We start from the raw sequence: 24,452 nt of genomic DNA on the forward strand, positions 1-24,452 counted from the left end.
CCCCCTCCGCCCAGGCCCCACCCCTGCCCCTCCCAGAGCTGCCTAGAAGTGGTGGGGTGAGAGCTCCTCCTGGGTCACCCCTTTCCCTTTGGGGAAAGAATTGCAGACCCAGGCCCTACGGACCAGAGGACCTCTTCTTCCTCATCAATACCCCTCCTGGGGGGTGGGGAGTGCATCTACCTACATCCCCCCCACCTGCCTGACTCCAGGGCCCCTGGGCCAAAGCAGGTCACCTGAGATGACGGTCAAGCTAGATTTTGAAGAATGTCTCAAGGACTCACCCCGCTTCCGGTAAGTGTGCAGGTCCAGCAGGCTAAGGGGTGGGGACAGGGACGAAAGGTTCCACATGCCCTGACAACAGCATCCCCCAGGCCAGACCTCCCTTAAAGTCTAGGCCACAAAGAGACAAGAGGGAACTGATGGGAAATGGTGCATCTGCTATTTAACCCGGGCCTGGTGTCTCACGCCTGTAATCCCAGCACTTGTGAGACTGAAGCAGGAAGACTCCTGTGCCTTCCAGACTAACCTGGGCTACAGAGTGAAACCCTTCAAAAACAAATTACAAAAAGCAAAACCCCCATGCTGTCCAAAGCTCTTCTACTCTGCCTGGCTGCACCATCTGGCCTTTATAATTGGCATTCCTTCTTCCTTCTCATTGGAACCCCTCCCCCAGCACCTGCCCTGGGGCGGTTAGCAACTTCCTGCCCTGGCCACATCCACCCTCCTGACACTTCCTGCTCTGGTCTTGGTTATTGAAGCTTAGAATGTGCACAGTAGCACACGAGTAATAACTGGCTTGTGGGTGGGCGGCCATTCTCAACTCATTTGTCGGTCTATATCCCCCACCTTGATGATAAGCAGAGGACCCAATGGACCCAAGCTCTGTTCTCATGACCCTGTCCCTCCTTTCTCAGAGCCTCAATTGAAATGGTGGAAGCTGAAGTGTCAGAATTGGAGTCCCGCCTGGAAAAGGTGACCAAGTCACGGAGAAAAGAGACAGTGGGACACTGAGAATGAGTTACACAGTCATAGAAAGTTAACTGTACCTGGGCATGATGGCTCTTAACTGCAATCCTAGCATTTTAGAGGCTGAGGCTGAGGGAGGACGATCACCATGTGTGTGTGACAGCCTGGGTGAAGCTCAAGAGTGAGGTGTCTCTTAAGGTGAAGAGGGGTCTACAAAAAAATCTGTGCCTTCAATAAGTTTAGTTTTTTGTTTGTTTGTTTTTGTTTTTGTCCATCCCCCCCCCCATTTTTTTTTTTCAAGACAGGGTTTCTCTGTAGCTTTGGAGCCTGTCCTAGAACTAGCTCTTGTAGACCAAGCTGGCCTCGAACTTGCAGAGATTCATCTGCCTCTGCCTCCCCAGTGCTGGGATTAAAGGTGTGCGCCACCACTGCCCAGCTAAATTTAGGTTCTTAAAATAAGGCATGTTCATTTGTTTTGTGTGCATTTATATAAGTTCCAGCCCCTGACTCTGCTTTCTCTAATGTATTTTCTTTTTTTCTTTTTTTTTTTTTTTTTTTTTTGGTTTTTCGAGACAGGGTTTCTCTGTGGCTTTGGAGCCTGTCCTGGAACTAGCTCTGTAGACCAGGCTGGTCTCGAACTCACAGAGATCCGCCTGCCTCTGCCTCCCGAGTGCTGGGATTAAAGGCGTGCGCCACCACCGCCCGGCTCTAATGTATTTTCTAACTCGCTCTGTGTGTTTTCTGTTGGTGTTTAACAAATTCAGTTGTTCGACAATACATATCTGCTAGTTTGTCAAGAGTCTAATCACTCAGCTGTTTTTGGCTCTGGGTTACCTGAACAGCAGTCAGGGTCTCATTTGAAGACTGGGACTTTCAAGATCATGGGGTGGCTGTTTACAAATTTTCGTGATATTTCACTGCTATTACAGGACTGGGGGCCAAACCTCTAGAGGCCACCCACAGTTTCCTGCCACGAGGCTTTCCCTCTCCACAGACATGTCCTAGCATGGTTGCTGCTAGGAAGAAAGTGATTTTTCTGTACTACCGAGGTGTCACATGGTGTGGCATGGAGTGCCATCCCATTGCCTTTGCCATACTCCGCCTGTTTGAAGCCAACCACAAGCCTTCCTCACACTCCTTGAGAGTGGGGCTTAGGACAAGAGAGATGGTTGTTTACTGGTCCTTGCTGCTCTTCCAAAGGACCCATTCATTCTTAGCTCTCAGGCTGGGTAGCTCATGATTACCTCTAGTTCCAGGAGATCTGAGTCCCTCTTCTGGCCTCAGACGTTCTGCGCACACACACACACACACACACACACACACACACACACTTCTCACATCTTTAATCCTAGCATTGATGAGGCAGAAATAAGCAGATCTTTTGAGTTCAAGGCCTGCCTGGTGTCTCTCTCTCTCTCTCTTTCCTTTATATTTTTGAGACAGAGTCACAAGTAGTCCAGGCTGGCTTTGAATTTACACTGTAATTGAACCTGACCTCTACTTCCCTCCTCGAGATGGAATCCACCTTCTGCTTGTTAGGCAGGCCTGACTCTATAACTATATCCCTAGTGCAAATAATTCTTAAACTTTTAAAAATTATATATAAAGTTGTTTTGCCTGGGTATATGTCTGTGCATCATGCCCATGCCAGTGCCTACAGAGGCTAGAAGAGGACATTGGATCCCCTGAAACTGAAGTTAAAGACAGCTGTGAGCCACCATGTGAGTACTGGGAATTGAACCTGAATCTTTTGCAAGAGCAGTCAATGCTCTTAACCACTGAGCCATCTCTCTAGCCCCCTAAATGTTTTTAATTGAATATTTAAATTTAGGTTAATAATGCACTTGCAGTAATTGCAAAGAGAGACCATGTTTCCATGAGCTTTTCCCAGTGAAGCAATTTTTCCTCATTATCAAACTTCAAAATTCCTAGGTAGTGGTGGCACACACCTTTAATCCCAGCATTTGGAAGCAGAAGCAGGTGGATCTCTGTATTGCTGTGGCCAGCCTGGTCTACAGAGTGAGTTTCAGGACAGCCAGGGCTACACATAGAAACCCTGTCTTGAAACACACACACACAAACCCCCCAAAAAAAGAAAGAAAAAAAAAAGAAGAAATCCTCAGAATTAGCATTGGCACAGTATGATTAACGATAAAGTCAGCAGGGCTCAGAAGAGAAGGCTCAGTAAAGTGCTTCCTTTGCAAGCATGAGGAACCAAGTTTGATCCCCAACATTTATATAAAAAATGATGCCAGGCAGTGGTGGCGCACACCTTTAATCTCAGCACTCAGGAGGCAGAGACAGGCAGATTTCTGTGTGTGAGTTCAAGGCCATCCTGGACTACAGAGTAAGTTCCAGGATAGCCAAAGCTACACGGATAAACTCTGTCTCGAAAAGCAAAAACAAAACAAACAAACAAAAAAAAAACCCAAACAACAACAACAACAACAAAAACCCAAGGTGTTTTATGGCACGCATTTATAATCCTAGAATTGAGGAAACAGGAATTACTTGGGCTCTCTGGCACCCAGTCTAGTCTGATTGGTGGACTTCAGGCTAAAGAGAAAGGAGAAGCCCTATCTCAAAGGAAGTGAACTCCTTTTTAAGGTAAGGTCATACTATATAGCTTTGGCTGACCTGGAACTCACTGTATAGAGCAGGCTGGCCTTGAACTCAGAGACCTGCCTGCTTCTGCCTCAGGAGTACTGATCTCTGTCTGTCTGTCTACCTGTCTACCATGTGTGCGTATGTGTGTGTGTGTGTCCGTGCGTGTGTCCGTGCGTGTGTCCGTGCCTGTGTGTGTGTGTGTGTGTGTGTGTGTGTGCAGGCACACACTGTAGTGCCTGTGGGGAGCTCAGTGCACAGTTTTCGGGAGTCAGTTCTCTCCACCATGGGCTCCAGAATTGCACTTTGACCTCCAGGCTTGCATGGCATATGCCTTTACCAGTGAAGCCACCTCACTGACCTGAAGTTGGCTTGCTAAAAAACTGGAAGCCCAGGGTGATGGCACGTACCTTCCTCAGCACTCAGGAGGCAGAGGCAGACAGAGCTCCTAACTGCCTGTAACTCCAACTCCAAAGGATCTGACGTCCCACTGTCCTCCTCACTCATACGCAAACATATACATGTATGCATAAATAATAAAAATATTTTAAATTAAAAATTTTAAAAACTGGGAATAACAATGAGTTTGAAGTCCATTCAAGTTTTCTAATGCATTAAAGCTTCCTCTTTATTGTTGACTGCAGTTTTATCCTATAGATGTACTACTAATTACTGGTTTAGGGTTTTTTGTTTTTGTTTTATTTTTTTTGAGACAGGGTCCTTCTATGTTGTCTTGGCTGGCCTGGAACTTGCTATCTTGACCAGGCTGGCCTCAGTCTCACAGAGATCTCCCTGCCTCTGCCTCCTGAGTACCGGGAGTAAAGGCGTGCGCCACATGCCCGGCTAGTTATTGGTTCAATTTTATGAAAGGTCTTTTCTTATCTATGGGAGAAAGGGGCGAATACCTAGGGGAACAAGACAGTCTGCTGATCTACATGTGAGTTGTAGCCATGTTGTCTCCTTGTCACAAACTGATATGACTTGATCTTTGTCAGTTTCCTGACCGCTGCTGATCATGCTAGCCACTTTCAGTCCAAGCTATGTTTCTCAGAAGCATCCAAAGTCCCCAGAAAAATGTGCTGGAAAGGCATGCATGGGGCCTGGCTCCTGGCGCCTTGCCACTTCTTCACTAAGCCTCCCTGTGGCCTCTTAGCAGCTTAGGCCAAACTGAAGGACTCCACAGACAAGCGCTCCATCCACAATATGGCAAGTCATGGCCAAGCTCTAGCATGTCACCTTGAGGGTGAGGCAGCCATAGCCTGCAGATAATGACGCCCAGGGGTGAGGAGACTGATTTGGGATTCTAGCTCGGCCATCTGGCTTTCCCTTCACGATCTGTTAGAACTCTGAGCATGACAAAGGTGCTGAAAGATGGACAGCTGAGCACCTAACATCTTACCTGGCCCTGCTCCTGAGGCCTCAATGGCTAGTTCATATTTGCAAGGAAATGTTTAAAGAACAGCGAATAAGACCCCTCCCTCGCAACACACAACAGAGGCTGCAGAACTAACTGAACCCTGCCAGGCAGAGAATGGGTACCAGTAACAAGACGGTGCACAAACGGGGCACAGAAGGGTAGATAGGATTAGACAGAGAAAGGTATTTGAGAAGTAAAAGTTGACTTTGGAGAGATTTGAGGAACAGGCAGAAATTTTGAAACAAGCATAGGAAATGAAAGCTAGGAAGCAGAGATAATGATGTGGGTGTGGTTTTGAAATGGCACTGCATGGGGCTGGATGGGATGGTAGATGAGATTAGGAAAGGGTTACACAGTCTTGGGCTCGGGGAGCAGTGGAGCAGAGGGGAGGCATCACCTGGTGCGCTGACCACGGATACTGTCCTCTCTTGTCCTTTATTCCTTCCCAGCTCCTCAAGCTGGGTACCTGCCTCCTGGAAAGTGGGCACCATTACCTTGCTGCAAGCCGTGCCTTCATAGTTGGCATTTGTGACCTGGCTCACCTGGGCCCACCAGAGCCCATGATGGCGGTATGTGATGATTCTGAACCCAGGGCTGTGATTGCTCAGGGCAGGGACTGGGATAAAGAGATGCTGTGGAGGAGGAGGGCTGCAGAGCCCAGGTCAGGGCTAAGCTGGGGCTGTCATCCAAGAAGGGTCCCAGCAGGCAGAACCTAGAGTTGGGTGGACCTTGATGTCCCATACCTGGTACTTTCTCTGTGGTTTTCTTGCCCAGGAGTGTCTGGAAAAATTCACTGTGAGCCTAAATCACAAGCTGGACAGCCACGCCGTGAGTGGGGAATGTGGGGCCTGGGGGTGATGGAATGGATGGGGCAGGGTTGTCTGATCCTGACTCTTACTTGTCAACTTCTTCCAACAGGAGCTTCTTGATGCTACTCAACACACACTGCAGCAACAAATCCAGACTCTGGTCAAGGAGTGAGACGGGAGGGAAAGGGGTCTTATTTCCCAGGAACTAGCCCTCCTTGTCTTCCCGTTTCCATGGGGCCTCTCCAATAGGAGGAACTGTGAGGGTGGGTGGGGAGTGACCTGCCTTCAGCCTTCCCAAGCATCCCCAGGACTTGCCTCTCACAGGCTAAATGACAAGATATTGGTGGTGGTGGTGGTGGGGCTATCCAGATATTTTTCTCTCCTGGGGATGGGAAGGTAAATCCATGATTTTTGTTTTGTCTCCCCTAACTCTAGAGGTCTCCGGGGTTTCAGAGAGGCTCGCAGGGATTTCTGGAGAGGGGCTGAGAGCCTGGAGGCTGCCCTTACCCACAATGCAGAGGTCCCCAAGCGCCGTGTCCAAGAAGCAGAGGAGGCTGGAATTGCTTTGAGGACTGCCCGAGCCGGGTACCGGAGTCGGGCATTGGATTATGCCCTGCAGGTAAGTGCCTACACCAACCCATCCTCCAGGATACCTTGAGGTGTCACCTCAAGAGCGGGGAGTCCCAGCGTGTGATGGAAGGATGTGCTGTGATTTCAAGACTGACCCCAGGTCTTTTTGGACCTTCAGGTCAATGTGATCGAGGATAAGAGGAAGTTTGACATCATGGAGTTCGTGAGTTTTGGGAGCCACAAAGATGCGAGGAGAGGGGAGAGCAGGGGAGGAATATCCTTCCTCAGCTCTGCCCCTGCCCGCCTTGTCCCTCAGGTGCTACGTTTGGTAGAGGCCCAGGCTACCTACTTCCAGCAGGGCCATGAAGAGCTAAACCGCCTGGCTCAGTATCGGAAGGAGTTGGGTGCCCAGGTGAAGGACCCTAGGCAGTTGGGGCCGGGAGGTTAGGGTACGCTAAGGTGACTCTCCTGGCCTGGTTGGGGCAAACTCAGACATCTGAGATGTCCCTCCTGTGCCCAGTTACACAACCTGGTCTTGAACTCGGCGAGAGAGAAGAGAGACATGGAACAGAGGCACGTGTTACTGAAGCAGAAGGTGAGTGGTGGTGCAGGGCGGGAGGAACAGGCCAGGGCCTTGGTCTCTGCCTGTCCCAGCTGTTTTTGATCCTCTCATTTCCCCAGGAGCTGGGTGGTGAGGAGCCAGAGCCAAGCCTAAAGGAGGGGCCTAGTGGCTTGGTGATGGAAGGACACCTTTTCAAACGGGCCAGCAACGCATTTAAGACCTGGAGCAGGTAAGACAGCTGACGCAGCTAAATGCACCCAGCTGAAGACTGTGGGGCGGGTGATTACTGTCTATGCATATCCAGATATACCCCTGAGTCAGCAACGACAGACAGACAGACACCCAAGTAAGCGGCTTGCTGTGTTAGAAGGTAATAATAAAATGCCTGGCACAGCAGTACAGGCCTTTAATCCTAGCCCTGGGAAGGCAGAAGCAGGTGGATCCCTGAGTTCAAGGCCAGTCTGGCCTACATAGCAAATTCCAGGATAGCCAGGGCTACATAAAGAGACTCTGTCTCCAGAAAAGCAAAAGAAAAGAATAATGCCTGAAGTTAGGGTGGCGGTGCACACCTGTAATCTCAGCACTGTGCAGGAGTCAGGGTGGTGGTGCACACCTGTGGTCTCAGCGCTGTGTAGGAGTCAGGGTGGCGGTGCACACCTGTGGTCTCAGCGCTGTGTAGGAGTCAGGGTGGCGGTGCACACCTGTAGTCTCAATGCTGTGTAGGAGTCAGGGTGGCGGTGCACACCTGTAGTCTCAATGCTGTGTAGGAGTCAGGGTGGTGGTGCACACCTGTAATCTCAATGCTGTGTAGGAGTCAGGGTGGTGGTGCACACTTGTGGTCTCAGCGCTGTGTAGAAGTCAGGGTGGCGGTGCACACCTGTAGTCTCAATGCTGTGTAGGAGTCAGGGTGGTGGTGGTGCACACCTGTGGTCTCAGCGCTGTGTAGGAGTCAGGGTGGTGGTGCACACCTGTAGTCTCAATGCTGTGTAGGAGTCAGGGTGGTGGTGGTGCACACCTGTGGTCTCAGTGCTGTGTAGGAGTCAGGGTGGTGGTGCACACCTGTGGTCTCAGTGTTGTGCAGGAGTCAGGGTGGTGGTGCACACCTGTGGTCTCAGCACTGTGCAGGAGTCAGGGTGGTGGTGCACACCTGTGGTCTCAGCGCTGTGCAGGAGTCAGGGTGGTGGTGCACACCTGTGGTCTCAGTGTTGTGCAGGAGTCAGGGTGGTGGTGCACACCTGTAATCTCAGCGCTGTGCAGGAGTCAGGGTGGTGGTGCACACCTGTGGTCTCAGTGTTGTGCAGGAGTCAGGGTGGTGGTGCACACCTGTAATCTCAGCACTGTGTAGGAGTCAGGGTGGTGGTGCACACCTGTGGTCTCAGTGCTGTGCAGGCTAAGTAAGAAAGATTCTGAATCTGAGGTTCCAGGTCAGGCAGAGCTCCCAAGCAAAACCCTGTTTAAAAAATAAAGGTGGGAAGGGAGCTAAAAGAAAGGGATGACAATGTTATAAAAAAAATACAGCAAGGGACATGATGATCTGATGGTGATCTGGGTAGAGAAGGTAAAATTTAGTTTCAATTTTTTTGTTTAAAGGGCTGAGGATTAAACTCAGGGCCTTAACCCTGCTAGGCAAGGGACTTACCATGAACTACGTCCACAGTCAAGGGTTCCCAAATCTCTTTCTTTCTTTCTTTCTTTCTTTCTTTCTTTCTTTCCTTTTTAAAAATTTCTAGGGGGGCTGGAGAGATGGCTCAGAGGTTAAGAGCATTGCCTACTCTTCCAAAGGGCCTGAGTTCAATTCCCAGCAACCACATGGTGGCTCACAACCATCTGTAATGGGGTCTGGTGCCCTCTTCTGGCCTGCAGGCATACAGACAGAACATTGTATACATAATAAACAAATAAATAAATAAAATATTTTTAAAAAATTTCTATGGGTGCCGGGTACCCTGGAACTGTAATTACAGTTTTGAGCTGCCATGTGGGTGCTGAGGATTGAACCTGGGTCCTCTAGAACAGCAGTCAGTGCTCTTAACCACTGAGCCATCTCTGCAGCCCTCATGGTTCCCAGTTCTAAATAAAATGTCAGGGGCTCGGGCTGGAAAGATGGCTCAGAGGTTAAGAGCACTGGTTGCTCTTCCAGAGGTCCTGAGTTCAATTCCCAGCAACCATATGGTGGCTCACAAACATCTGTAATTTGATCTGGTTCCCTCTTCTGGCCTGCAGACAGAACACTGTATAAATAATAAATAAATAAATTTAAAAAAATGTCAGGGGCTGGACTTGGTGGATCATGCCTGCAATTCTAGTGCTTGAGAGGAGGCAGGGGGATTGGAATTCTGTGTGTGGACAAATAGGCAACAGAACTGACCCTTTATCATGAGGCTTTTTGGCATCCACTCCTTTTTTTTTCAGTTAAAACTCATGTGTCCCAGGCTGATCTCAAGTTTACTGTGTAGCCAAGGATGACCTTGAACTCCTGCTCTTCCTGCCTCCACCCCCCAAAAGCTGGCATTACAGGTGTACAACACCATGCCTGGCTAAAAAAAGTAACTTTTGCAGGGTGATGGTGGCATGCCTTTAATCCCAGCACTTGGGATACAGAAGCAGGTGGATCTCTATGAGTTCAGGACCAGCCTGGTCTACAGATTGAGTTCCAGAACATCCAAGGCTACCCAGAGAAACCCTGACTTAAAAAAAAAAAGCAACTTTTGAGTTAATATTTGAAGGATATCTGAAGGAAAATAGTGTAGACAGAGGAAGAATTAATAGGAGGGTCCTGAGTTCTCCCAGTGCTTATAAAACTGGAGCTGCAAGCCTGGTCAGGGTAAGGGAGGAAGGAGGAGGAGCCAGAGCGCATGGGAATCATGCTAGAACTTTGCAGAAATTTGTAGTGGGAGCTGTGGGGCTGCATTCTGCCACCCAGCTCCTGCCACCGGCTAGCTTATGCCCGAAATAACAACACACAAACTGTATTCATTTAATCACTGCTTGGCCCATTTCTATCTAGCCTCTTCTAGGCTAATTCTCACATATTAATTTAGCCCATTTCTAATCATCTGTGTAGCGCCCCTATTACCAGGAAGATTCTAGCCTATGTCCATCCTGGGTCGGAGCTTCATCGCGTGCATCTGCCTGGGAGCTGGGAGCATGGCGTCTCTCTGAGGCGTCTGCTCCCGAGAGGAGAGCTGTGGAGTCTGAGCTCACTTCCTCTTCCTCCCAGCGTTCTGTTCTGTTTACTCCTCCCACCTATCTTCTAACCAAATGAGGGCCAAGCAGTTTCTTTTTATTTAACCAATGACCTTCCTCCATCAGAAATTGGTAGGGCTTTGAGGACTGCTCTGAGGAAAATGGGAAGTCCTGCAGGGTCTAAGACAGGACGGTGACATGTCTTGATGGGACTACTTCATCTTCCAGAACTACCACCAGCCCATATGGGACCTTGGGACAAATGAGAAATAGAGCCCCTTCCCCAACATAGTTCCATTTGTCAAAAGCTGTAGCAATAAGCCTGGTTTGATGCCAGCGGTCAGTAGTCTAAGGTAGAAGACTACAAATCTGAGGTCAGCCTGGACTGTAGAGGGAATTTCTAGGCCAGTCTGGGTGACGTGGCAAGATCCTATCCCAAACAATTGTAGAAGTGGGAGTGAGTCCAAGGCCTCATGATATGCCCAGAAATAGTGCTCAGACTGCTACCCCTTGACAGCTGTCTCCCACTTTGATCTCCCTCAACACCGGCCACAACTAAAAAAAAATAATGGCAACAATAAACTTATTTTTAGTAAAAAGAAAGAAGGAAAAGCCAGCTGGGTGTGGTGGCGTATGCCTGTAGCCTAGCCTTTAAGGTGGAAGCAGAAGGATCAGGAGTTGAAGGCTAGCCTTACTGCCATCTGCTGGAAAGTGGGCCTCATAAATACGTCCAATCTGAGCTGTCCCAGGAACGAATGCCCCTTCCATGTCCTATTCTGCACAACTTCCCACCATTCTCTTGAACGTCTCGTGTGACTGCCAATCCACACCCCCCCCCCCTCTCTCTCTCTCTCTTTTTTTTTTAAATTTTGTTTTTTTGAGACATGGTTTCCTCTACGTAACACCGCTGACTGTCCTGGGACTAGCTCTGTAGACCAGGCTGGCCTAGAACTCAGAGAGATATGCCTGCCTCTGCCTCCTGAGTGCTGGGATTAAAGGTGTATGCTCCAAGATTCCTAAGGGGCAAAGAGCATAGTCTTTCTTCTCTCCATTCCTGAGCTTGTCCCCAGACTGTCCACGCACTTAATCATTTCTGTCTTCTCCAGACGCTGGTTCACCATTCAGAACAACCAGCTGGTCTACCAGAAGAAATATAAGGTAGGTACTGGGTGCCTGGACTCTGGATACAGTCAGCCCTCACTCACCGTGCTGGATCTTGGCTCCCTGATGACTTTCTGCCAGGACCCTGTGACTGTTGTGGTGGATGACCTTCGTCTCTGTACGGTGAAGCTCTGTCCAGACTCAGAAAGACGTTTCTGTTTCGAAGTGGTGTCCACCAGCAAGTGAGTACAGTCCCTTGGGGGCAATATTCTAATATGTCTGAATATTTACAAACCAGAAAGGCAGGGCCACCAAGATGAGGCTCCCTGTGCAGTTCTGGGACTCGGTCCTTTCTTTGGTGGCTGGGTCAAGGCAGGGAACCTCGGCTGAGAGCACAGGGTGGTAGGAGATATCGTAGAGGAGACTGCCAATTTTTACAGAAGTACAGGTGCTCTTCTTAGGTTGGGAATTATACTCCAATAAATTCACTGTCAGTTGAAAAGATATTGAAAAACCTGTTGTACATATAACCTAGCCTAGACTTAGCCTTCTGTAAGCATGTAGGAACCCTGTTAGCCTACAACCACAAGTCTCTTTACAATAAAGTGTTATTGAATACTCCATTGAAAATCAAAATCAAAATGGCTGAATAAATACTCCTTTGTGCATTAATATTGAAAAGTATTTTTTTGGTTGGGCGGTGGTGGCGCATGCCTTTAATCCCAGCACTCAGGAGGCAGAGGCAGGTGATCTCTGTCAGGGCCAACCTGGTCTACAGAGCAAGTTCCAGGACAGTCAAGGCTACACTGAGAAACCCTGTCTTGAAAAACCAATATATATTGGTTTTGCCTGCTGTGAGGACCATGCTGACCTCGCCTACTCGACCCCAAAGCTCCTCCTGACTCTCCTAGGGGTTTCCATCCCCTAGGGAAATCCCATAGACTGGTGTTAAGGGTGGTTTGGAGGTGGTGAGCCAATCTTGGACCCAGAGCTTGCATGAGATTTTAAACAAGTTGTCAGTCTCTGTGGACCTTTAGCCTCCTCATGAGTAAACATATATATACAATCCACATGACCAGTTCAGCACAACTGAATGTCAGTTTGCCCATTCTGCCTCATAGCCCTTGACCTCAGACCCCCCCCCCCCCCCCCCCGTCACTCTCACCCATCCCCCTCCCAGGTCCTGTCTCCTCCAGGCTGACTCTGAGCGCCTCCTGCAGCTGTGGATCAATGCTGTTCAGAGCAGCATTGCCTCCGCCTTCAGCCAGGCTCGCCTTGATAACAGCCCTCGTGGTCCAAGCCAGGTATCTTAATATGGGCACCGGGGACCATGCTGCCCTGGGAGATGAAGCCCCCTCCCCCTTAAACCCCTTGCTTACCCTTTCTTCCTTCTCCTTCAGGTCTCAGGATACCTTGCCCTGGGCTCTGCTGCTACCCTGGGCTGTGGCGGGGCAGCCAGAGGAAGGGAACCTGGGGGAGTTGGGCAGGTGGCAGCCCAGGTACAGAGTGTGGAGGGAAATGCCCAGTGCTGCGACTGCAGGGAGCCAGCCCCGGAGTGGGCCAGCATCAACCTCGGTGTCACTCTCTGCATTCAGTGCTCCGGCATCCACAGGTCTGAGCCCTGCTTTTAGCTGCCATGTGGCCTCTCATAAGGCCCCTCTCATGCACCCTACCCTGTTTTGTTTTATTTTGTTTTTTTCTTATATTCTTCTATGTCACTGGTCACCAAACTTGCTGCAAAAACTGCACATGCAAGTTGGGTATAGATAGGTTTAGGGGGATCCTAGAGGAATTTATTGTCCTTTGTTTTGTTTTTCAAGACAGGGTTTCTTTGTGTAGCCATGGCTGTCCTGGAACTCGCTCTGTAGACCAGGCTGGCCTCGAACTCAGAGATTGGCTTACTTCTGCCTCCTGAGGGCTGGGATTAAAGGCATGCACCACTACTGCCCAGCCCAGGGAATTTGTTGTCTTGATTAGAGGAAGCATGGGTTAGGATTTGCTGAGGGTGGGATAGCCAACAGAGCTCAGAGAAGAGGTTCTAAGGTCCTACCAAGTTCTTAAGGCCTCACCACCATTCTGGAGAGGGGAAGGGAGATGGCACAAAAAGAATGTTCCAGACCAAAATACCTTGAGAAAAGTAAGGAGCTAGAGAGCATGCGGTCTTAAAATAAAACAGAAGATAAAGGGAGGGATGGTGAGCAGACTGCCTCTTGGCCCGGCTCCTCCACACAGGCCTGGCCTCTGAGTCTTTTCAGTAGCAACAGCTTCCCCGACTACTGCCCACACAGGGTATGACTCTCCCTCTGGCCCTCCAGGAGCCTCGGTGTTCATTTCTCCAAAGTCCGGTCTCTGACCCTTGACTCCTGGGAACCAGAACTCGTGAAGGTAACTTGGGCTATTGCGATGACAAAGGGCAGCGAGGTCCTGTGGGCTCAGGTACTCACCCTATTCCCCGACCTCTTTCTCTGGGCCTCCTGAAGCTCATGTGTGAGCTGGGGAATGTCGTCATCAACCAGATCTACGAGGCCCGGGTGGAGGCCATGGCAGTGAAGAAGCCAGGGCCCAGCTGCTCCCGGTGAGGCTGGGGTGGAGGTATCCAGGGCTTCCTGCCGCTGGAGTAGGGGGTGGCAGCCGGATGAGGGACCTAGGGCTCTCTTCTCCCCACCTCCAGACAGGAAAAAGAAGCCTGGATCCATGCCAAGTATGTGGAGAAAAAGTTTCTGACTAAGCTTCCTGAAATTCGAGGGCGAAGAGGTGGCAGGGTACCCCCAAGAGGACATCCTCCTGTGCCTCCAAAGCCTGCTGTCAGGCCACAGCCAGGGATTGTCAGGTCCAAATCAGGTAAGGAGTGTTTGGCTCATTGCTGTCTGCTCAGTAGCGGGCCAGGTCTTCTAGGGAGGCAGAATAGGAGGATATTGCCTGGAGAGAGTGGGGAGGACCAGACTATAGTTTCAGGGGGTTACAGTAGGGCATGGGACTGAGCATGGGGAAAAGTGTGGGGTGGAATATGTCATGTCAGGGAGAGCCACAAAAAGGGGTATCTTTGCTAGGTGGTGGTGGTACATACCTTTAATCCCAACACTTGGGAGGTAGAGGCAGGTAGATGAATCTCTGAGTTCTAGGATAGCCAGGGCTACACAGAGAAACCCTGTCTTGAAAAACAAAACAAAAACAAACAAAAGGAAGGCTGGGGAGGTAATCTCCAGTGTGAGAAGAGGCAGGAGAGGGTTGAGCTTGGCGGTCTGGAAAGAAGGGTATGAGCCTGCCCCAGGCAGTGGAAGGTAAGAGGTGAGTCTGTCAGGGGGTTAGTTCACCTCTGGTGTCCAGCCAGTCTGGGTGGTTGTACAGGCTGAGGAGGTGAGTGATACTGTCTCCTCCACACCCAGAGCCCTGCACACATATATCCCGGCACGTATACACACACACTCCCATCTCACCACAGCCCTGAGTCACAAGGGCCTCCCCACAATTTAGACGTGACTTACTCCCTCACAGCCTCTGGGGACTGTGCTGAAGATTTCTCCTTGGACTCAGCACTGATTTTCCTTAACAGAGTCGCCATCTGATGACCTGGGAAGCCTGCACCCTGGGGCCCTGCTGTTCCAAGCTGCTGGACATCCTCCATCTCTTCCTACCATGGCTGATGCCCTGGCCCATGGAGCTGATGTCAACTGGGTCAATGGGGCTCAGGGGAATGCCACACCTCTGATCCGGGCCACAGCTGCTGTGAGGACCATGCTGACCTCGCCTACTCGACCCCAAAGCTCCTCCTGACTCTCCTAGGGGTCTCCATCCCCTAGGGAAATCCCATAGACTGGGTGTTAAGGGTGGTTTGGAGGTGGTGAGCCAATCTTGGACCCAGAGCTTGCATGAGATTTTAAACAAGTTGTCAGTCTCTGTGGACCTTTAACCTCCTCATGAGTAAACTAGGAATGGCAGGAGGCCTGAGAGGCGGGTCAGCATGTGCTGCACTTGCTGAGGACCAGGGTTCAGTTCCCAGGAACCCAGAAGGCGGCTCAGAACTGTAACTCCAGTACCAGAAGATCCAACGCCCTCTTCTGGCGTCCTCATTCACTGCATGCAGCACACAAGCATGCAGGCAAAATACACATAAAATAAAAAAACTTTAAAAAGAGGAATGGCATCCCTCATCAGAGTGCAGAGTAGATTTAATACACGAGCGTGTAAGAGATGACAGCCAAGCCTAGGTGCACCCTGAATACCACACTCCACACTCCCAACGTCTTAATTACGCCACTAAAACATCTAGAAATCCACCTCTAAAAATGTCATCCCCCCCTTGATCTCTCCACGCAGAATTCTCTTATGGCCTGTGAGTTTCTCCTCCAGAATGGGGCAAACGTGAACCAGGCAGACAGTGCTGGCCGGGGCCCACTTCACCATGCCACCATTCTTGGCCACACAGGGTAGGGAGCCGTGGAAATGCCAGCATCGGGAGGAGGTTTTTTGTGGGGAAGGCTTCAGCTGAATTTGACTGTTCTTTTCAGGCTTGCTTGCCTGTTCCTGAAGCGGGGTGCAGATCTGGGGGCTCGAGACGCAGAAGGCAGGGACCCTCTGACTATTGCAATGGAAACCGCCAACGCAGACATCGTAACCCTGTGAGAATGCCAGAGGGTCGGGCTAGTACTTGGACAGTCCGTTCTTCTTTGGGGTAGGACTAATGCCAAAACCAGACCTGGAAGGTGAGGTCTGGGGAGCAGTGGGGTAAAGCTCTCTGTGGGTGGCGGGTGTGGGACAGGATGAAGTAATGGGAGTTCATCTTGGGAGCCATTATTCGTAGATCAACATTGCAGGAAAGTTCATGTGTTTGCTTTTTAAAGCGCTGGTCACCAGAAAGGCATTTTCACTGAGTGATGTAGCTCAAAGTGGGAAGTTAGGGAGTGCGAAGTATTTTATTCCTTAATTCCCACCCTTCAGGTTACGACTGGCAAAGATGAGGGAGGCTGAAGCAGCCCAGGGCCAGGCAGGTAAAGTAACCGCTCATTTACCCGGACGCCCGGTCCTTGCTTACCTGTCCCCTTAGTGCCCAACCGCATTACTGCCATGGTTTTTTCAACACACACGGTTTGGGCTCATCGAACGCGCCTGACCCTCAGAACAAAGAAAGGAATAGGCGCCTGGGCTACGCATACGATGCACCCACACTTCAAAAGCTTGCCCTGCCAGACCCCACCGTACTGCCCGATGATGTTTTTCGTAGTAGCCCAGCTGTCCCGCCTCCCAGCCTTTCCTCTGTCCTCCTCAGGAGACGAGACGTATCTCGACATATTCCGAGACTTCTCTCTCATGGCGTCGGACGACCCCGAGAAACTCAGCCGTCGCAGTCACGACCTCCATACTCTTTGAGTCCAGGCTCCTCCCCACTTTGCCATGACTTGTTCTCTAATAAAGTCTGTTTCTTCTTTCTCAGTTCATTTACTGGGCGCCACCTGGGGGCCCAGCTGGGTGTTGGGCGCCGTAGCTTCTCAAGAGGTTAGATTTCTCCAATAAAGGAGGAGGCTGCCTAGCACCCAGTGGCAGGGCGAGAGGGGCTTTCGAGTTCCGAAGACATGGGGTGGCCCAAAGGCATCCCTGGAATGCGATGGCTCAGCACCCGCCCCCTCGGGAGTTCCCAACCGGGATCCAACCCCGAGGTCTGGGTTTTCTCAGAAGGAAAGGACTGGAGATCTTGCTCCGACCAAGTTGTACAGTGAGGTCATGCACACCTGCAGGGAACGCTGCACCTTCGCCGCCACGTCCGTAGAGACGCCTGTGAATCATCCCTCCCCCGCTCGCATCGGCTGGTCCAGCCCGTCCGCCCCGTCTCTCCCGTCGGCGAGTCCCAGCTCCCACCCCCAGCAGGGCCCTGCCGGCGCACGGGGGCGGAGGGCGGGACGCTAGGAGGCGGGGCTGTCGCTTAAAGGGCCACTGACCGCTGCCCTTAGACCACTTCCTGGGGGGTGGAGAGGACCTCAGTTGCTGCTGCGACAACCCAGGAAGGCGGTAACGCCCAAGTCCCGAGACTCCGGCTGTTGCCAACAGAGTCCTGGGACACTCAGCTCTGACCGGGAGAGCATCGTCTCTCTCCAGCCGTACAGAACGGCTCGTCACCGGCTCCCATCAGTTGCGCTTCCATCTGTAGGGATCCGCGCCCCTAAGCCTGGTCGGGCCTCTGGGAAGGTCGTCGGAACCCGGCGTGGACTCACTCGCCTACTGCAAAAGCTATCTACTAAGAAACTCAAAAGTTGAGCCCTTTGAGTCTAGCCGGTGCTCGCCACCGTCACCTGCTGGTTGAATTCCGGAAACCCACTGTCTGAAGAACAGAAGGGAATCGCTGACCAAGCAGAATCAGAATCGTCTGGACCAAAAGCTCCCTGATCCTGCCTTCTCTTCTTTTCGTCGATTCTTTCATCCTTTCGGGAATTTCTGTGTCCTGAAGCCCCCAATCGCCACCAAGGTAGCTAGGGTGAGCTACAAACTTTGCTGTCTTATTCTCCAACCTCTGCCTCCAACATAGCGAGCCTAAACGTTTCCATCCAATTCTTCCCAAACCCGGGAGGTTCTGCCTTTTTCTTCTCCTTGCCTGTCTCCTACAGTTCCCAAAATTTCCCCCCCTCCTGTGTCTTCTTCACCCCCTTCTTTTGGGGGCCCCGTGACCCTAAATGTGGGGGGAACACTATATTCCACTACATTGGAGACCCTGACACGCTTCCCAGACTCTATGCTGGGGGCCATGTTTAGGGCTGACACCCTTATGCCAGCCAATCTCAACCCGCAAGGAGATGGCCATTACTTCATCGACAGAGATGGCAAGGCTTTCCGGCACATCCTCAATTTCCTGCGACTGGGCCGTCTGGACCTGCCCCGTGGATATGGAGAAACTGCACTTCTTAAGGCAGAAGCTGACTTCTACCAGATCCGGCCCCTCCTGGATGCCCTGCGGGAATTGGAAGCTTCTCGGGGCACCCCAGCACCCAGAGCTGCCCTGCTCCATGCAGACGTAGATGTCAACCCTCGTCTGGTGCACTTCTCTGCTCGAAGGGGCCCACACCACTATGAGTTGAGCTCTGTCCAGGTGGACACCTTCCGAGCCAACCTCTTCTGTACTGACCCTGAGTGTCTGGGTGCCATGCGCAACCGATTTGGTGTAAGTGGGGACAGGGCAGAGAGTGGTCCACATTTTCGTCTAGAGTGGGCCTCTCGCCCCCGGGAACTTCCTGAAGTGGAGTATGAAAGATTGGGGCTGCAACCACTGTGGGCTGGGGGGCCAGAAAATCGGCGGGAGGTGGCGAACACACCTGCCTTCCTGGAGGAGGTGCTGAGGGTGGCTCTGGAACATGGCTTCCGCCTGGACTCTGTCTTCCCAGACCCCGAAGACCTGCTGAACTCTAGATCTTTACGCTTTGTCCGCCACTGAGAATGCTACCCTTCACTTGACTGCGGAGAGGGAGAGGAACGCATTAGGCAAGGGGCTGATGGCTCTCCCGAAGCCTTCTTCTAAGTCCTGGGGTAGGAGCTATGAGAGTCAGGGATCCCACCACACCTGACTGGGATTCCCAAATCGAGCTGCTCCGACTCCCAGGACTCAAGTGGTCCAGAAGATCTACGCTGGGGCTTATCCTGGGAAAGCATCCTCGGATTCTTGAGCCCGTTCTTGCTTGAGGATGGGTCCTCTGTATTCAGGGGTGTGGGAAAGTAAGAAGCACCTCTTTGCCCGGGCTACACTTAGCACTCTGGAGGTTTGAGCACTAGGCGGAAAGACGTACTTTGAATTGTCAGATATGGTCTGCCGGCTAGACTGTGACTTCCCCTCCTGGAGCTGGGCACTTACTTATCCCACCATGACCATTAAGAGGCTAGGATGTCTGGGAGATTTCTTTCTGTGTCCCAAGCCACCTACTGTGGGAGATTGAAAAATAGAAACTTCATCCTAGGTTCCTTCATCCTAGGAAAATCCCTGTCAGCACGGGGGCTAGAGCGCCCTTCTGGAATTGTTTTAGAGGGTGCTCTCTGTAAGTGGGGCTGGACATGGGGAAAGATGGTAGTATTTTTTCATACCCTGGGCTTCTTTCGTGTGTGTGTGTGTGTGTGACGGCCAACGTATCTGACTGATGCTTGGGTCCCTGGCATCTTGATTCCCATTCGTGTTGCCGACTCCTGCATTTATGTGATGGTCCTTCCGCGATCTTGGCATGTCCAGGCCTGTTTGGGGTTGCTTAGCAACTCTCCAGGCTCAGGTATATCTGTGGTATGTGTGAGAGCAGATTGAGATTTAGTTTAATCATAGGGTGTGTGTGTGTTTGCTTGTGTGTTTATGCCCACACCACCACGTAGGCAGGAGGGGCTCTTTTGAGTTTGACTCACTGGGCCCTCCCTATGAGAGGTAAAAGCCACTGGGCTTAGCTGGGCCTCTGAGACCTCCGGGAGCTCTTGGTTGCTGAGACAACCATGAGTCTGTTGCTAGGAAATAGCCGGGTAAGGCCTAAGGCTGTCCTGGGCAGACAGGAGACAAAGAGGGAGGAGAATGGAGAGGATATAGAAGGGGCTAGCATTTCTGAGTTCCCGAGTGGATGGGGCACACACACGCATCATCTTCGCTGGGATTCATCTATCACTGTGACTTAAAAGAAGAGAAATAAAATTGCTTTCAAAACCACAGTTGTGTCAAGACCACTGTCCCCTTGCAACAGAAAACCCTGATGTCTCCCTTTATTCCCTACTAGAGATGCCTTTCAGCCTCCAGTTCCAGGGGCAGCTTTGCCGGAGCCAAGGGGTGAAACAATGGCATTGTTCTAGATCAGTCTAGAACCTCAGAACATTCTGGGTCTTCTCTGGTCCAAGGGGGTCCAGTTCCCACCCATCCTCCAGCAGGCCCCATGTGGGTGTTGGCACTGCTTGGGGTTTTCCTGGCCGCTGCCAAGGCTTGTATCTTTTGTCGCCTCCCGGCTCATGCCTTGCCAAGCCGCCTGGCTCAGCTCAGTAGCCAGATGGAGACGCCTTGGAAGGAATGGGCTTCCCCGGATTTCTCAGCCTTTGCCTTAGGTAATATAAGACACACAAGTTAGCCCTGCGACAGCCACCCGTCTACCCTAAAAAGGGGTAGCCTGTGAGATCCTAGCTGTGTCCTTCAGTCAATGCTGCCCCCTCTGGACACACTGGCTTCTCCCTCTGGAAGAAGTTTGTGTCCTAGGAAGTAGGAAAAACAGACTCCAGAGCCTACTGAGAGAATAGCTCGTTCTTGCCCGTCTCCACAGATGAGGTGACCATGAACAAAATCACGGAGAAGACTCACAGAGTCCTGAGGGTCATGGGTGAGGTCAGGGGTTGGGACCTAGGAAGACCCAACGGAGGATGGGGGTGGGGCAGGTAAAGACGGGCTGCTCAGGGAAGGGGGCGTGGAAGGCAGCACCGCTGAAGCCTAGGACGATATAGCCGTGCTGTGCCTCTCCAGAGATAAAAGGATCCATCTCCTCGCTTCCTACATATTGGCAATGGCTTCAGAAGACCAAGATCCCCCAGTACACCAGGGAAGGTATTGATGGGGAAAGCATCAAGAAGGTACCTAGGATTTGTAGCCAAGTGGAGTGTGATCGAATAGGTCAGCCACCCCTCTTTGTCATTTCAGCTCTCTGTGCTCCTGTCTGCTGTGAGTAAAAGGGTAATAAGCCGGAAGAAGTTGGGTGGCTGGAAGGGTGGAGGCCCTGGCTTCGCTCGCCAGCGCTGCTCCTATTGTCTCCTGCAGGGGGCAGCACCATCCTGTACAACTGCTCCACCTGCGAGGGCAAGGAGGTGTCTTGTTGGCCCCGAAAGCGCTGCTTCCCAGGTTCTTACTCCTTACCCTCCTCCTCAGACCCCTTAGGTGCCCTGGTGTGATCTGCGGGAACATCCACAGCATCCTGGGTTCCTTGCAGGAAGTCACGATCTGTGGGACGCTAAGATTCTGCTCTTATCGATCTTCGAAATTGTCCTGCTTTTGGGTGTTGTGAGCCTCCACGTAGAGTGAGTTGCGGGAATAATCGGAAGAATGCCGGAATCCGTCCCTTTCTCCTTCCTCCCAAGCCCCTTCCCCGCTTCCTTCTGGGTCTCCCATCCTGTCTTCTTTCAGGTACCGCCACCTGCAAGCGAAAGATTTGTGAAGATGCTGGCAGCTTTCCCAGCCCCAGCTCTAAGGAATTTGTGCCCACGAGTTCTACATCGCTAAGGTGGGAACAAGCCACCTTTTAGACCCAGCCCCAAAGCCTCAGATCCTAAAATTCAGACCTTTGTAGTCAATATTAGTGTCAGATGCCTCCAGGAACCCAAGCACCCACAGCTGCAAAGTTCCTCCTCCTCTTCACTCCACCAATCAGAGAGCAGTGGATGATGCCAGGAAATTATCTACAGAAGGAAAGAATCCCTCCCCACCATTCCCGGAAAGCGGGGGACTGTTGGCCTGTAGATGCTGCTCTAGGCCCTCCAATGACTGATCGCAAATCCGGGAAGGAGAGTTCTGGAAAACTCACTCCCTCTGGGGTGAGACCACATCAGTCAGCCCGCTGGCATGCAGTCCCTCCATTGTGTTAATCCTGTGCAGGCCTGGCCTCCGCTCCTGCCGGGCCCAACTAAATTTGGTGTGCCATGCCTTCCGACTGTGCCTGGCCTCTCTCTGCAACTTGGGCAGGCGAGAGAATGGAGATTCTTAGGAATTCCAATTAGGGGTCCCCTCCCCTCCGCTATTTAGTAATGTCTGGAAACAGTTCTGTTTTGATTGGGGATGTGTTCCTGGCATCTACTGGGTGGAGACTTAGGCGGCTACTAAACATCCTAGGACACACAGGAAAATCCTGCCCTAATGTCAACAATTTATGGTGGAGAAAACCGCGTGCCGGGCCTCTGTGTACTAGGGACTTGGGTTAGGCTGACAAGGGATGGAAAATGAAGAGCGGCCTGTCGCCAGCCACTCCTGATATAAGCACTGATGCCCAGATGAGGTGCTAGCATTCAGCTAGTTTTCAAGCTGAGGGCAAGTGTTCTCAGATAGCACATCTGGGGTTATCTGGACAGTTTCCAAACAGCTCGTGCTTCTGTCCCTCCCCGAACATGAGTGAAGTGGACCACACGAAGCCTTGGTTAACATGATCTACAGCCAGGGGAGGACCGTTGTCCTAGCGTTGCCTAGGGACGGAAAGAGATGCGCTCTGGGGGTTTCTCTGTGTAACAGCTCTGACTCTCCTGGAACTTGATTTGTAGATCAGGGTGACCTTGAACTCACAGAGATCCACCTGCCTCTGCCACCCAAATGCTGAGATTAAAGGTGCGCACCATCATGTCCTGCCCTAAATTTTGTTTTTAGATTTTGTTTGTTTGGTTATCATGTGTGTAGGCTTGTGTGGACCACAGCACACATGTGGAGGTCAGAAAACAATTGGCTGGAGTCGGTTTTCCTTCTACCACGAGGGTCCCAGGGACTGAACTCAGATCATTATAATGGCAAGCTCCTTAACCTGCTGAGCCATCTCTGCTGCCTTTTGTTTTTGAGACAGGGTCTGTCAGCTTAGCTTGGCCTCCAACTTACTATGATGCTGAGGATGACCTTGAGCCTCTGACCTTCCTGCCTCTTCCTCCTAAGTGCTGAGATTATAGAATGCAGCACCGCCATCCGGCCCTGCTTGTTTTACACATTCCAGACAATCCTTCACCTTATACATGAAAATATGAGAGCCATAGGTCATATAAAATCACAGATCATAGGGAAACTCATCCATTATTTGGACAATAGTGAATACCTGCCAGGTACCAGGTAGCATCACTACTCAAGAAGGTATGAGAAGCCCCATGATGTCCTTACCTCAGGGGAGGTACAGTTCTCTGGATGGCAGCTGCCATGTCCCCTGCTCTGCTCAGCCTCCACTTCGGGGATCAACATTTTAGAGTTGTTCCCGTTCTCCTGATCCACAATACCACCCATCGTTCCAGGATCTATCCTGTCTGCCCCCTTCCCCTGTGGTGGTCTCCAGCCCAGTGGACCTTAGTCTCCTGCATGTTCCATCTGTTGTGAAGGCTCCTTCTAGGCCCAGTTCATTCTCAGTGGCCACGTGGGTCCCTCCCCAAGCTCCACGTTTCTCAAGCATGTGATGAAGTTGGGTTTTGGAGTTGGGCTGCTTGACTTCAAATCCTTGGTCTGCTCTGACTGGGCCTTGGTGACTTATTTCCACTCCCTGCGCCTTTTCCTTTTATGTTGCTTTTGACACAGTCTTGTGTAGCTGGGATTAGAGGCAGATGTCGCAGCTTCAGCAGCATTTTGTATGGGTTTGTTTTGACTGCAGCATTCCTTTAATCTAAGCACTATTGTATTCCGTTAATTGTATGATATCAGGGATGAGAGACGGCTCAGCTGTGAAGAGCTCTTGCAGAGGACCCAGGTTCTGTTCCTAGCACCCACATGGCAGCAACAGCTGTCTAAAACTCCAGGAATAAGGGGTCCAGTACCTTCTTGTGGCCTCTGTGGACCCCAGGGACGTGTATGGTACACATACCTACATGCTGGAAAAACATTCATATACATAAAATGAAAACAAAATCTTAACAGATTTGTGAAGCCATCATTATATGCTATTACTGTGTGTTAAGAGAAAAACCACCTCTCGATTAAGCTATGGCCTGCCTGTAGCTAAAATTCTCTCTGACTGCAAAGGTGTCAAAATGTAAAAAATGAATAGAATTTTTTAAATTATCTGCTTTTAAATAGGAAAAGAACTGTGGGTGTAGCAATATTTTGTTTGTGTTTTAACAAATAAAGCTTACCTGAAGATCAGAGTGCAGAGCTAAGCCACTAGAAGCCAGGGAATGGTGGTACACACTTTTAATCCCAGGAGACAGAGGCAGAGGGATCTCTGTTAGTTCAAGGTCACCCCAGACTACACGAGACTGAATCTGTCCAAAAAAGATACAGAGCTCACACAAGGGTGATCCCAGTGCTTGGGATCACACACCTCCAGTTCCAGCACTAGGAGGGGTGGGGACAGGAGCTCAATGCAGTCTGAGGTTTGGCGGAGACAGATGCAGTCTGAAGATGCTGAAGATGCAGTCTGAGGACAGGATCGCGCTTTCGGTCTGAGCATTGGTAGAGGTAAAATGTCTTTCTAGAGGCGGCTGCTGCTTCTCTGATCTTCAGCATTGACCCCTACTTTGGGTTTTTATTATTATTAATACCAAATAGAACGTGTGCTACATGTGGAAGCTGGAGAGACAGCTCAGC

The 24,452-nt window shown here is 51.0% G+C and overlaps 3 protein-coding genes across 3 annotated transcripts; all 3 read left to right on the plus strand.

Moving 5' to 3' along the window:
• The first annotated feature begins 92 nt into the window (after positions 1–92).
• Acap1 (ArfGAP with coiled-coil, ankyrin repeat and PH domains 1) lies at positions 93–16,629 on the plus strand. The gene is made up of 22 exons (XM_041665330.1): positions 93–291; positions 915–972; positions 5,437–5,556; positions 5,762–5,815; positions 5,906–5,964; positions 6,232–6,415; positions 6,545–6,589; positions 6,683–6,778; positions 6,887–6,961; positions 7,048–7,157; positions 11,221–11,272; positions 11,357–11,457; positions 12,396–12,519; positions 12,616–12,827; positions 13,531–13,600; positions 13,696–13,790; positions 13,887–14,056; positions 14,769–14,952; positions 15,532–15,642; positions 15,724–15,834; positions 16,154–16,203; positions 16,482–16,629. Exons 1-22 carry the CDS (start codon positions 239–241, stop codon positions 16,580–16,582), a joined length of 2,235 nt encoding a protein of 744 aa, XP_041521264.1. The 5' UTR covers positions 93–238; the 3' UTR covers positions 16,583–16,629.
• A 556-nt stretch (positions 16,630–17,185) lies between these two features.
• Positions 17,186–19,970, plus strand: Kctd11 (potassium channel tetramerization domain containing 11). The gene has a single exon (XM_041665329.1). It carries the CDS (start codon positions 17,937–17,939, stop codon positions 18,630–18,632), a length of 696 nt encoding a protein of 231 aa, XP_041521263.1. The 5' UTR covers positions 17,186–17,936; the 3' UTR covers positions 18,633–19,970.
• A 121-nt stretch (positions 19,971–20,091) lies between these two features.
• Positions 20,092–21,351, plus strand: Tmem95 (transmembrane protein 95). The gene is made up of 7 exons (XM_041665776.1): positions 20,092–20,257; positions 20,470–20,526; positions 20,667–20,747; positions 20,841–20,861; positions 20,958–21,038; positions 21,127–21,214; positions 21,321–21,351. Exons 1-7 carry the CDS (start codon positions 20,092–20,094, stop codon positions 21,349–21,351), a joined length of 525 nt encoding a protein of 174 aa, XP_041521710.1.
• Positions 21,352–24,452: the final 3,101 nt, after the last annotated feature.

This window comes from Microtus oregoni, unplaced genomic scaffold (genome assembly GCF_018167655.1).
Source record: "Microtus oregoni isolate MIOR12 unplaced genomic scaffold, Mior012 000015F_ref0000493, whole genome shotgun sequence".
In the NCBI taxonomy this organism is placed as follows: domain Eukaryota; kingdom Metazoa; phylum Chordata; class Mammalia; order Rodentia; family Cricetidae; genus Microtus; species Microtus oregoni.